General features: G+C 35.0%; 1 protein-coding gene across 1 annotated transcript in view; it reads right to left on the bottom strand.

The window, feature by feature from the left end:
- Positions 1 to 247: 247 nt before the first annotated feature.
- The window catches only part of LOC149542480 (potassium transporter 10-like), a 68,773-nt gene continuing 53,963 nt past the window's right edge, over positions 248 to 15,057 (bottom strand). Inside the window, exon 9 of the mRNA XM_089797422.1 lies at positions 248 to 1,500. Within this exon, the coding sequence (XP_089653548.1) occupies positions 455 to 1,500 (1,046 nt within the window). The 3' untranslated portion in view covers positions 248 to 454. The remainder of the gene's footprint in view (positions 1,501 to 15,057) is intronic.

The raw sequence follows: 15,057 nt of genomic DNA, 5'->3' as shown, positions 1-15,057 counted from the left end.
ATGTACGTATACATCTATTTGTACATTGTACATATTTGCAAAAGTTCGGAGTAAACCATGTTTGCCTTTTCCACATAGCACGACTGACATCCCCAAGTAAACTGCCAAGGTATAGCGGGTGCTGCTTACACCAAGATCCCACTAGTCTTACACCTGGCCTCATTGCATTTAGGTGTCAGCATTTCTGAACCCACTGCCACTTGACTAATAGTGTAGATTTGGTCCCATATATTGAAACAATGGGCACTTATACTGTGAAAGCTGTAAATATTCATTATTTAAAAATCTACAATTGAAACTATTCAATCAGATGCAGAATAAGGATATGCATTAGTAACGAGCAATATAGTACAACAGATAGCAGGCTTTGCTACTTATTCTGCATGCATTAGGAATTTAGGAGCAACTTACTATACATTTTACTCAATTTATTTCAACACTGATCTAGTCTCCCTTACACATAGAAGACTTGGCCTACATTTAGAAGGCTTTCATGAGGGATATTAAAAATGACACTGTTTTCCCTGCATATCCTTCTAAGGAATGCATAGATATAATCAACTGCAACTTTCTTAATTAGACCAGATTCCCTCCTTGCTCTTACAACAGTATTTCCAAGGATATGTACCACCCCAGCATCCCTGCACTCAGATAAAAATTGCAATTCATCTCTGTATGATGGAGGTTGAGGAGCACTATAGCTAACACGGTAACCTCGTTGTTGATGTGGAGAAGATCTTTCAGAGATAATTGAATCATTAGAAGAATCTGCCGATACCATGCCTAAAGAGATTGAATTTCCATTTGCTGTGCAGAGACTAGGAGCATTTTGAGACTGCTGCTGTGACCCAAGGGTGTACTCCTCAGAGTCTGAGAAATCGTCCATCAGTGATTCGTTCCTGATAAATTGGGACAGAGCGTCCAAGAGCATTTTTTCAAAGTTATCATCTTTCTTATGCAGATCTTTGTAACCATACCTTGCAATGCATCTGAACATGTGGAACTCATTGGGGCCAATGCGCCTTACAAGGAAACGTTCTTCTTGAGGAACAGTATTTACAGGCAGATATTTCACACAGACAAATACGACCACAGCGTGTATTGCAGGAAGATGAGTAACAAAATGGGAGAAGATGTGAGGCACCCCATTGGCAAGCTCTGTATATACAAGGCCAACCCCTGGAACCCTAACCAAACCAAGACTCGGGCCTAAACCCAAGATCCATGCCATAGAAACCTTGCTCTCCATTTCAAATTCATATCTTTTCAGTGTACCATAATGCCAGACATACATGATTATGAGGAATACACACGCAATCACAAGTGGAGCCCAACCTCCTTGGTCCACTTTGAACAAGACAGCTGAGAAGTATATGAGCTCGACAAGCAAGAAGAACCCGCAAAAAATGAGCACTAGAAGCCAGTTGCTGCGCCACACTATTAACATGATAAGTGCCATCAAAACTGTTGTCACTAGCATAACACCTACAACTGCAGTACCTGTTTGTAAGCAACCCAAATGCTCATTAAAATCATGAATATCATAGTCTTCAAAAATATTAATTGCCAGAAAACACATTCAAATACAGAATCATTCTCTGAAGCACATACTGTACCTGGACATCAACACTGCACAAATTACATATTCAGAATAAGCTGTACATTAAGTTATTAAGCTCAACATTATATGACTGTATAACTAGTAAATCCCACATTTTCCCTTCATTATTGTAAAGTTTCTGCAAATTCTGTTATAAAATCAGAGCTTTTATAATATCCTTGAGTTGCTGTAGATAATCTTCTTTGACTTCTGAATGTAGGAGTTATCAGAATATTGAATGTTGATCTGAATTTAATTGTCTCTGCAATAAATTCATATGGAGCAGTATTGCTTGAAGGAGCAGACTTATGTTATTTGTGTGTCCTCAAACTTCAATGAAACCTACCTATTATACCATGACCAAAGGGCATGTCCGTCAAAGGGACATGAAGGGACATGACCCTCTCTAGGTCAGCTCATACTACACTTCCATAAATCGCCAACCAATGGAGATAATATGAACATTAACTAACATACCTATTAAGTTATAGTTAGTGTTAAACATTAATATTTATCAAGAATCGCTGCCCATCCTTTTATCAAGTGTAAGGTATATAATGCCTTAAATGGTATTCAAGGAAAGAAGATTATGGTGCAGTCTGCACTCTCAGACCAATATGATATCACTGTTATAAACTTAACAATCCCTCTTAACTTGATAATCATACTGAGAGATAACATATCTAGCATCATCAATTACGATGAATAAGCATAGATTGATACTCTATATCTATCTAAATCTTTTGAACAAATGGCATCATGGAACACATGATACTAAGTCATATAACCATCTTGTGATATGACATATCACTTATACTAGTGATGTCAGTATTGCATGCAATGCAATACAAACAAGATAAAATCCGAAGAATGATTAAATTCTTCATTTATCTAGGTTGTGACTCATAGGAACTAGTAATCCTATATTACAACTTGATCTTGAGTTAAGATCTATCAGAAACAGAATAAGTCTAAAGAATAAATTCTTCCTTTATCCAAGTTGTGATTAATAGGCATAGAAATGCTTGTGTCACAAATGATCTTGAACTCACCTAGATCTAACAGTAGTTCTCTACTGTTCAATATATTATCTGAGAGATCATGATCTATCATAATGTCTTTTATACAAGTATTCATTACCTCGGAGATCGTCACCTCTTAAATAATAAATACAGATAGTGGAGCCCATAACAGTCAATAGCCTGACAATAAAATTAGGATTGGCTTCATTTTTGGAGAATCCTAAGCTGGTGAAATACTTATCAATTCTTTCATACCAAGCCTTTGGAGCCTGCTTAAGCCCTTAGAGAGCTTTCTTGAGCCTGCAAACAAAAACGTTAGAACAATGAGTTTCAAATCCTTCGGGTTGCTCCAAATATACTTCTTCTGTAATCTTTCCATTTAGGAATGTTGTTTTTACATCTATCTGATATACTTTCCATTCCTTTGATGTTGCAATGGCTAGGACTGCTCTTATAGAGGTGTATCTGGCAACAGAAGCAAAAGTTTCTTCATAACCAATTCCTTCTTTCTGAGAGAATCCTCTAGCTACAAATCTAGCTTTATATTTTTCAATGCTACCATCAGCAGTGTGCTTTATTTTAAATATCCACTTGGAAGAAACAACAAATTTTCCTTTAGGTCTTGGAACAATTTCCCAAATATCATTTTTCATAATAGATTGGTATTCTTCTGTCATAGCTTCTTTCCAAGCTGTATGTTTAATTGCATATGAAGTATTGGTTGGTTCTAATTTAGACAAATCATTCATGTTTGTTGTATAACTAGAAAATCTTTTGGGTCTTTTGTTTGATCTGATTGTTCCAGAAGGTGCAACAAAGTCTTGTGCTTGACTATTTTAATGGCCCAAGGTGGTCTTTTCTTTGAGTTTTGAGTTTCTCCAAGATTAAGGTTTTGAATTTCATCTTCAATTTCTTCCATGTTCTCCCTTTAAGGCTCAGACTCGGTATTTCTTTCAAAACTAGGTAAAGGAGAGGGTTCTTCAAAACTTAGGGCTCTTTTGAATACTAGATCTTCTTCAAAAATTACATCCCTACTAAGTTCAATATTTTTTTGTCCAGGTATGAAAATCTTATATGCTTTAAATGTTTTACTATACCCTACAAAAATACTTTTCCTCTAGGAGGATTTTAACTTAGTTCTCTTTTCTTTTGGAACATGGATATATACAGAGCACCCAAAAATCCTAAGATGACTTATATTGGATTTAACCTTGGTAAAGACTTCTTCAGGAGTTTTATCTCTAAGGTAGGAGTGAGGGCTCCTGTTTTGAATATAAACACCAATACAAGAGGCTTCTACCCAAAGATAATATTCTATATTTTGATCAAATATCATAGCTCTAGCAGCTTCTATAATTGTTTTATTCTTCCTTTCTACTACCCCATTTTGTTCTGGGTTATAAGGAACGGTATACTCCCTCTTAATTCATGTTTCTTTACAAAAAAAAATTTAAACATATCTGAGGTGTATTCCCCTCCATTATCAATTCTAAGAGTTTTAATTTTATGTTTTGATAAGTTTTCAGTTAATGTTTTAAATTCTTTAAATCTCTTTAGGATTTCTTATGATTCTCTGCATTTTAAGAAGTAAATCCAAGTTTTCCTAGAGAAGCCATCTATAAACAAAATATAGTACCAAAATCCCCTAAGAGAAGGAACAAACATAGGTCCACATAAATTTGAATGGATTAATTCCAAAACATTATTGGTTTTTCTAGTGCTATCATGAAATGGACTTTTGGTGTTCTTACCCAAAGTGCACCCTTTGCATATGCTTGAGTGGTCTTTATTTAGTTTAAGTAAACCAGTAACCATCTTCTCCATAGTTGATAAGGTTTTGAAATTTAAATGTCCTAACCTTCTGTGTCATATTTCATTTATGTCCGCAGCTTCATGAATTAAGGCTTGAATAGGTCGACTAGATTTTGAATTTAATTCATACAAATACCCTTTTCTCTAACCAATCAATTTTGCTTTCTTAATTGAGGAGTTCTTAGCCCAGGTTATTACTTTACCATCCATGAATGCAACATTATGTCCATCATCTTCAAGTGTTGTGACTGAGATTAGATTTCTTTTTATTCTTGGTACATAGAGTACTCCTTTGAGAAGAAGAGAACTTCCTGATTTTAGTTTCAAGGTGCAATTTCCAATTCCTTTGACGGAATGTGTTGAATTATCACCGATGGTGACTTCGCCATTAACTTTTTTTGATATAGAGTCTAGTGCTTCTTTGTATCCTGTAATATGTCTAGATGATCGACTATCAATCACCCATGCTTTATTTGAGACTTCATTTGATAGTGACATATACAATACACAATTCTCAGAATCATAGTTATCTTCTTCCCTAGTAACATTTGTACAGTTCACTTGTTGTTTAGAATTCTCAAGGCAATTAGATCTGTAGTGTCCAAACTTTTCACATCTGAAGCACTTTATTTTGGATAGATCTTTCTTAGATTTGTCATTCTTTTGATAACCCCTTTTCTTCTTGAAATGCTTCTTCTTGCCTTGATAGGAGTTTGTATTAAGAACATGAAGTTCTTCATCTTCTGTTTTCAATTTCCCCCCTTTCTTTAGTTTTCTAGATTCTTCCTGGAGACAATCTCCTTTAAGTCTATTGAAGTCAGGAAGTTTATCTTTGGCACTTACTCCTTGTGCGAAAGTGTCCCATGAATCTGGTAATCCATCTATAGCCATTAGTGTTAGTTTCGTGTCACTAATGATGGTTCCTATACTTGCAAGTTCGTCTCTTAGGTTGGCAACCCTTAGGAAATAAGAAATCATTGATTCTCCCTTCTTTATTTGTATGTGATTTAGTTGTCCTTTTAGTGCGAGAACTCTAGTTGCATTGTTAGCCTCATATGCATTTAGTAGTGCATTCATCATAGCGTATGTTGTTTGATGTTTCGTTAGCATAGGTACAATATCCTTATCAACTCCATCTAATATGATCTAAATGGCTTTAGTATTTCCTTTAATCCAGAAGGATTTATGAGGTTCAACTATAGATTGTCTAGATGCTGATTCAACAAATTGTTTTACATCATTTTCTTCAAGAATCATCATAATTCTAAATTTCCAGGCATCAAAGTGTTTTTTCCCATCAAACCTGTCCTCGGGCCTGATGTGTATGCCATTGAAGATAGGAGAATGATGCTAGATATATATAAGGTCTGATAACTTAATTTGCAGAGCCTAGGTTCAACTACCAGTGCTCTGATACCATGTAAAGTTTCTGCAGATTCTGTTATTAAATCAGATTTTTTATAATATCCTTGGGTTGCTATGGATAATCTTCGTTGACTTCTTAATGTAAAAGGAGTTATCAGAATATTGAATGCTGATCTGAATTTAATTGCCTTTGCAATAAATTTGTATGGGGTAGTATTGCTTGAAGGAGCAAACTTATGTTATTTGTGTGTCCTCAAACTACAATAACACCTACATACCATGACCAAAGGGCATGTCCCTCAAAGGGACATGACCCTCTCTAGGTCAGCTCATACTACACTTCCATAAATCGGTGACCAATGGAGATAATATAAACATTAACTAACATAACTGTAAAGTTATAGTTAGTGTTAAACATTAATATTTATCAAGAATTGCTGCCCATCCTTTTATCAAGTTTAAGGTATATAATGTCTTAAATGGTATTCAAGGAAAGAAGATTATGGTGCGGTCTGCACTCTCAGACCAGTATGATAGAACTGTTATAAACTTAACAATTATTAACTTATAAGACATATAATTCTATATGATTCAAGCAATAAAATTTAAAACTCTTCAAGTTAGCTGGATATGGGACAATTTCCAAAATTCTCCTAATTTTATGATGTTGTTTATCAAGAAATTATCTGAAAGTGAAATTGAATTTCTCTCCATTTTAAAAGTTTTTTTTTTTTTCAACTCTAGAGGGCTTGAGCTGCTCCAACTCTTTTTTAAATGCACATTCCAAGCATGTATTAATTTAATGTGTTTGTGTGTAATATGTATGAATATGTTTTATGGTGTTTCCAGGACAGGGACGACTGAGGGCTTCAGGATGCATTTCTGCAATGGTAACGGATGGGAGACCTGTTTCTAGGGACAGCAAGTGATGTTGACTGAAAACAAAAAGAAGAGAATTAAAAATACAGAAATTTGTAATTATTCATATACAAAGCATTCATCATATCTATTATGGACCAATATTAAATAACATAAGAGCTGATATAAAAAACTGAAAATGAGTTGTCAATGTTATTAGGTAAACTGTTACAATTAACAGTGTTAGAAGTGCTAGAATCCCAATAGTTTACACAGTGAGTGAAGCATCAGTGGGACATACTCTAAATTGCCCGAGTCTTCCCAAAGAAGGTATGGATTATATTTAAGAATACAAATTATCAACTTTATATATCAATTTAGAGCCACAAATTTGATAAGTTTACAAACTGCTGTTTGATATATGAATTCTGAGTTTGTAGTCTTTTGTTTGACTGAATGCTGATTACTTCTTCAATCTCCATTCTGTTCTTCTCTTTGCTGCTGTATATACTTCAATCCCTCCTTATGTTCCCCGATGCCAATTTTCCTTGAATGGTTTTATCACTGCGGACTTTCTTCTCTGCTTTGATATTAATCAGATCACCTTCCTTGATTGATTGCTTGAATTATTGTACTAACTCGGTGCAATGGAATTAATGATATTTTACTTATGTTCTCACTTGCAGTCATCTCCCATTGTGGCCCTCCCTATTTTTATATTATCATTCTCTTTAAATAAGGCATCTTTTGGAAAAAGATAAACTTTTCAGAAGGGACTGTCTCATTGAATATGTCAATAGAGATGCTTCTTAATTAACAGTTGAAATTAATGATTTCTTAAATGCACCACCTTGTAATGGAATTGATTATTGCTGCTTGTGATGCATCATCACAGTCTGTCCATGCAATATTAGTCTAGACTAATAACTTAGTTTCTTTCCTTTACTCCAGTAAGTCACCCTTAATTAAAACCACTATTATTGATATTCATTGCTGCTTACTTTGCACAATTTGGTCACAGTCTCTGATTTATTTACTAATTGCTGCTTAGGGTATTCTAATCATTGCTGTCTGCTTTTTATTTAGATAATTTCTGCTTTATCTTGATTTTTTCTATTTTTTATAGGTAATGGGCCTAAGCCTAGACTATTTCTTATTTTATTATTATTTGTTGAAGTTAATTATTATTATGTGTTAAACTAAGTAGACTCGAACCCAAAACCTGTCGCATAAGAGATGCTCACAATTTACCATTGTGTTGTAGGCTCTTGCCTTTTATCTTGATTATTTCTGCTGCCGAATGCCCTACCCGTTTTTAACCTCCATCTTGTTGAAGATTGTAGCTGTGATAGAGATCTTTATCTCTGGGCATTAATACCGTTATGGTCACTTTCAACTGAAAAGGACATTTATGATAGATTGTAATATTAAATATTAAGATGTGTGTCATACAACATGCATTGAGGCATGGTGATGTGAAGAGTCTTTTTTTAAAAATAAAGAGTCTTGTATTGGGAGAGTGAAGAGACCTTCATTCGTAATGTGAAGAGTCTCTCTATACGTTATATATATCGCATCAAGCAAATGACATTGTACACTTGATCTTTTATGATCAATAAAATGATATTTTCTGTTGTATGGCTGAGTTTTTCCCTTCATTCCAAAAGGGTTTTCCCAAGATATTTCAAATGTTTATTGGTTCAGTTTTGGCTCTTTATTATTGCTGTTTATCATCTTTGACATCTGGGCTCTAGTTTTAACATGGTATCAGAGCTAAGTTAGCCCTGATTCTCTCTCAAGAGGGGTTGATACTTGAGTTCTCTTTAATAGCTGTATTAGGATTGTAGTCTCATATTTTTTTAGAAGTGGTAATATATGTAGTTGCGGTTCTATCCTGTATTTGGTCTTTTCAGTTCATGCTCATGTATTCTTCAAGGCATTTTTAGATGCAGTATTTTTTTTTGCTTTCAGTTATTTTGTATATCGATGGTCTATGGTCTCTTCTTTTCTTCATATTCATTCTCCAGTGTTTTCATGTGCCTTCTGGTTCCTATGATATCTTTGATTGTGTTGTGAGGTTTTCACACCATCGCCCCAAATTCTTTGGGGACCCCCCTTTTTTTTATTGCCTCGGCAAATTTTTGGATTGTCCAACAATTTTGAGAATGTTGAGCCTTGGACACCTTCAGGGCCAGTGGGGAGAGGGTTAGATTTATTTTCACCCAGTTTCAACTTGATTTTCCAGAGCCACCAATTTCATCCTTAGGCTGAACAAATTTCAAAGTTAATTCCAACTTGGCAGGATAAAATTGTAAATTTTGCACTTAGACATTTTCTTTTGAAAATTTGGATATAATTGTATAAATTTGGATAATTTTCAAATGAAAATTTTGTTAAATCTGGTCTTTTGTAAAATCTTGATTATTTTTAGTGAAAAGGATTAATTTTTGCGATGGTGAAATAAAATTGCAAAATCGATTTTAGGCTCTAGAGAAATAATTTTATTTGTGTTAAAAAGCTAAAAATTTATTGTCATGGCAAAATCGATTTGGGTAAAAATTGCAAAAAAATGGCTTTAATAGATTAAAGTTGCCTTGAAAACTTTTCGCCTTTAATGAAATTGGTAATTTAATATTGAAAAATGGCTTTTGGTTAGCCAAAATACAATTTTAATGACGTATTAATTGCTAAATCCTCATTAAATGGAAATATTTAACATCTCCAAGGCATTATTTAATTTCTTTTTGCAATTTAGAATTAATTGGCAATTTAGAAAGTTAATTTTCATCATGGAAAAATTAATTTTGGTTAAGTATTTAATTGTGGGCCATAATTTTGCATTAATTATTTGTTTTTCTTTCTCCCAGGGTCCAAGAAGAAAGTTGGGTATAAGAGGAGGCCTCTCTCCCATTTCTTCTTCACTTCTCACTTCTCCTTCTCAAGGTGTTGGTGATTTTGCAAAAGTAGATCTACACTCTTCTTGCTTGGCAAATTTTGTGGGGGCCAAATTTTGTGAGAGCCGAATTTTGTCGGAGCCGAAATTTGTGGAAGATAAAATTCTGATTTTTGCAAGAGGTTGTGATTTTGGCCCTAGGTTGGGTAATTTTATTTGGAGGTGAATTGCATAATAAATTTCTGATTTGCAAAGGGGAGTTGAAATTCTTGAAAGTCATATCCTAGATTTCGAAAAGTCGCTGTAAGATTATTGGTTAAGGTGAATTTTCAACATCTAGAGTTGCAAGGGGTGCTTAAGCTGACATCCATCTTTCGTTCTAGTCTAAGGATTGCTTCGCTTGGTTCTTCTTGCCTTCTGGTCCACCACTCTACCATCCCGTAATAGGGCGACGAGCATGGAGGATGGTAGTGCAAGTAAGAATCCCAAGCGGGCGAACACTAAGAAAGACAAAGAGGATATGATGCCCAAAACTTCCTTCTTCTTGAAAATGAAGAGAATAACCGACACCAATATCGGTACAGTGGACATGATATGGATGAAGGACAGACTAAAAGAAGGACAATCCCCCTTGGCTATAGGTAGAGGTAATTTTCATCATCTAGAGTTGCAAGGGGTCCTTAAGCTGACATCCATCTTTCGTTTTAGTCTAAAAATTGCTCCTCTTGGTTCTTCTTGCCTTCTGGTCCACCACTCTACCATCCCGTAATAGGGCGACGAGCATGGAGGATGGTAGTGCAAGTAAGAATCCCAAGCGGGCAAACACTAAGAAAGACAAAGAGGATATGATGCCCAAAACTCCCTTCTTCTTGAAAATGAGGCGAATAACCAATACCAATGGCGGTACCATAAAAGGATATACAAAAGGTAGTTGCACATCACGGCCTAGGCATCGACACTTCCATTACAACCATGATGAGCTACAATGGAGCAGCCCCTTATTTTGAAAACATCAGAGAAGAGGATGTCAATGAAACAGATTTTGGATTGAGGTTGGATGAGTTGGGAAAGGTTGCTATCAAGAAAAAGCATTTGAGCACCCTTTCCTCTCTCAGTGCCCTTATTGGATTTGTGAATGAATATGAGAAGGATCATGAAAAGATGCTACAAGCAGCAAGCAGCGTGGTGAAGTCAATGGAACTCAGGGCGAAGTACACACCTTGTCCTCCTATGGAAGAAGTTAACGAAAGGCTAGCTAAGTTCATTGCCTTAGCTAAGAAAATGAAAGAAAAGGGAAGATTTATATTAGAAGATCATTTGATGTAAGCCCAAGTGGCAAATTTCCCCTTTCTTCTAGAATAGGACAAGTGTCTATTTCTGATTGGCCACCAATTTGGTGCCTTCTCATTGGTTGCCACTTTTTGCACTTTTTTCATTGGTCCATTGATGAGGTGGCGGCTTCTCATTGGCCGATGGGGTGGCAACCCTAATTAGGGTTTTAGGATCCAATCTGGATCGTTGATCTTGTTTTGATCTCCACCATTCATTGTATTTTTGGCCCCCTATAAAAGGCCATTTGCTCTCATTTGTAAAGTGTTGAAGAAATTGTTGCGAAGATAATACCAAAATTGCTCTTTTTCATTGTTGCGATTTGCATGTTGATCAAGAACATTGGGTGTTATTGCATGTTTTCTACTTCCACTTAGTTAGATTTCTTTTCAAGTTGTTAAAGTTGGTTTCATTTCAAGTTGTTTAAGTGAGGTTAAAGTAGATGAATAGTTGTATGGTAGCATTGGTAAATGTTTGATAGGGGTCAATACTAGGCCACTAGCATCCTAGCGGCTAGCTGGGAAGCTTTGTGTGGTAAACTAGTTTATTATTCCTTTTAATCATTGCACCTGTGGAAGTGAGGCCGCTGGTCAGCTCTCATTAGGTTCGATCCCCGTCCATTTGCTAACCTTCCATTCATAGGAGTAGGAGTAAAATAGTGAGCAGCTGGGTAGTCGAAGCTTAGAGAAGGAAGTTAGGGAAGTTAGTCAAATATCAGAACACATCCATTCACCTTCCACCACCATTGCTTTCCCATCAACATCATCACTGGCAGACACATCCTCCATCACCACCACCATCAACATTATTTGCCTCCACACATTTCACAAACCGAGTCATCATCAGCTTCATTCCACCAAAGCCCAAGTCATCCTTGAATGAATAGCGTAAGGCCGCCTACGTGATTACCAGCAAATCACATCGATAAAACTGAGCAAGTATCCAACAGTGTAAAGAAAATTGGAGTAATACTCATGTCTCATGAGCATTAACTTTTCAAGAGAGGAGTTGTATGTTTGATATCCTGTATCGAATATTCAAATCCTAATATGTTATGTAAGTGATACAAAACTCGCATCAACAGATTGTTCATGGGATTTATTCTACTTCTTTTGAGTTGTGCCATGTCAAGGAAGTTATTGTTATTCCTCTTAATATTCCATCGTCATTTCTTCCTATGCTAAATGTATCTCTGCTTCTTGTATGTTTTCCATCAGTTTGTATTGAGGTTTCACATGTCGTGTATATATGTTCTTTGCATATGATAATGTGGTAGAGGTGATTGGTTTTAATTATGACTTGGCATCCATCGTTCACCGTTTCTTTTCTTCTCAGGCTTCCTTTATTATTCATGTTCGTATATTTATTATATACGTCAGTTTCGCTCCATAATGTTTGCTTTGATTCATCTTCCATCACCATCAAGCACTTCGCTTCTTCCTTGGCTTGGCAACCAATATAGTCAATGTATTTATTTTTTCTTTGGTTCTGCTCTTTTGCATCATTCTTACTGAGCATACTTGGACTCCACTCCGATTCTAATGTGTATGATCAATGTGGCATCGATTGGTTGTTTGGCTTCATTGTTTTTGTTTTGATATGGTACATTTTCTTTTTTAAATCACCGCCTTCATCAAGATCGGTTCCATTATGTTAGTCGTCTATTGTTTGCTCGTAATTGTCGCGAATCTCCTTCTTGTCGAGGTTTTCTTTATTTCCCATGTCCTTAAAGCTTCTCTCATGGTGTTTGTTCTCGTCATCTTGTTTTGTCTTGGTTCACTCAGATCGTGTCATTCGCTCGACACCTATATGAAATCATTTTTCATGCATTTATGGATATTGTTTTCTTGATCCTTAGTGTCGTTTTCAAAGTGCATTCCATCTATATTCAAAGCGATTATTCTATTGCCGATCAATGAAGGAAGTCGACTGTAGAGTGATATGATGGATAAATTTCTTCTCAAATTATTTTCTTTAACCATGAGTTGTGTATTGTATGTGATTTGGCTTCATCTTGATTATAGTGGATCTCGCCACTAAATGTTTTCTCACGTCTTCATCTTCAGGGGGTCTCTATTGTCATTCCTTATGCTCAAATATTATTTTCTAGTGTTATTTCCCTCTAATGGCACCAAGCGTGTGTCTCCTTCACGCTAGGGATTTTTTTTAAAATTAAATCCTGGTTTTTACCTGACCTCTAGAGGTGCATGCATGTTTGTATAGCAGTTTTCCCAATGCGTTTTCCATGTTGTCACTTGTTTTTGTTTGGTCCTTCCATTTAAGCTTGATGGTCATGGGTTTTTCCCAGTTATCGTTTCCTTCTTTAACTGTTATCTCTGGGTTATGAAAGATTAGTATCTTCATATGTTTTGTTTAAGCTTGATGGAGTTAGCGTAGTTCTGGAAATTATCGATATCTGATGCTGAGTGTTTTGGGTGTGTCAGTAAACCGTTTTAGAGTCACTTTTATGAGAAGTGGCATCCTATGTGAAATTCATTTTGTTTTGTTTAGTACAAAAATATTTTGTATGTACAATATTGAGAGGAAAAGCATCTACATCATTACAATGGTAGAGAGGCAGAATTGCATGTAGTGCAACTATCACACTGCTTTTGCTTGAGACGTTTCGAATACCAATTGAGAATGGTTTTCCAGAATTTTGTACATTCATCAACTACTAGGCGATAAGTTTTATATGATTGATGCATCTAAATTGTTGTAATAGTAAAGTTTGAAAGTTGGGCTTTATCTTCATGTCATCATCTCTTGTTGGGCTCAAATCTCCAAAGAGATGAGTATTTTATATTGAGTATTGATCATATTGTATGGCTATTGATCTCTATTATAGTTGAAGTTATGAGTTATTAATAGTTCTATTGGTTGGAAGATGCAACAAGATATGGATTATAGCTCCAAAGGGAGATGTTGACCTTTAGAGGGAGATTTAACCTTCAAAGAGAAGCTCACATAATTAAGAGGGAGTGCTTATGGGATCCCCATCATTCTCATATATGCTTGTGATGCTTGTGGTATTTGTAAAATTTGAGACTTAAATGGAACCAAGTCTTATTTTGTTATGCCTATTTTTATTCTTGTGTGAATAAATGAGATTGTAAGATTAGATATGATAACTCTTTCACTATGTGATAATGAACATCATGTTGAGAGAGTCAATAATGTCATCACGTTGAGAGATTCCGTGATGGGAGTCGACTGTCATGTTGAGAGATTCCATGACAGTTCACACTGAGAGTCTGTGATAAAAGGTTTAGCTGCGACTCTTACAAATCTATCATGTTGAGTGATTCCATGATTATTAACAATGAGTAAATTGTTCTCTTGGTGTCATGTTGAGAACTATTTGTGTTTTCTGTAGGATTTTCATGTTGAGTGATTCCATGATTATTAAAAATGAGTAAATTGTTTTCTTAGTGTCATGTTGAGAGATTCCATGAAAATAGTTTGTGTTTTTTGCAAGGTTTTTATGTTGAGTGATTCCATGAAATTTTATAGGATCCATGTGATTAGATTTTTTCATTGACATTTTGGTTTCAGCCTTGTGTGATTGAAAAGCTAAAGATCTCTCTCTGGCTAAGAGGAAGTGTTGAAGATTGTAGCTGCGATAGAGATTTCTATCTCTAAGCATTAATACCGTTATCGTCACCTTCAACTTAAAAGGACATTTATGATAGATTGTAATATTAAATATTAAGATATGTGTCATACAACATGCATTGAGGCATGGAAATGTGAAGAGTCGTTTTTAAAAACAAAAAGTCATGTATTGGGAAAGTGAAGAGTGTTAAAATAACTAAGATCGTTTCTGCAAATGTGTTTTCATTGCCATTGTAATTGATGATTTTCAAATGCAGATTTGGATCTCATATATGTATAATATGAGAAGAGGAGACATGTCTCTATAGTTAATCACCATTTAGAGTATAAATAACTATACGCATAACTCATCTTTAATATATAATATTAATATATTAACCATATATGTAATATAATATTATATTATTATATAATAATATATAATGCATAATATATATAATACATATTATATTACATATATCATATATATATTATATATAAGATATATAATGCATAATATATAATATATACTATATATATAAGAATCAGCAATAACAATTTATCTAAAAAACACAGATTAGAAT

Source organism: Cupressus sempervirens, chromosome 8, assembly GCF_028749045.1.
Source record: "Cupressus sempervirens isolate cs-2001-9-10 chromosome 8, ASM2874904v1, whole genome shotgun sequence".
Lineage (NCBI taxonomy): Eukaryota > Viridiplantae > Streptophyta > Pinopsida > Cupressales > Cupressaceae > Cupressus > Cupressus sempervirens.
Note: the sequence above shows the minus strand (reverse complement) of the source record. Positions and strands in the feature narration are given on the sequence as shown.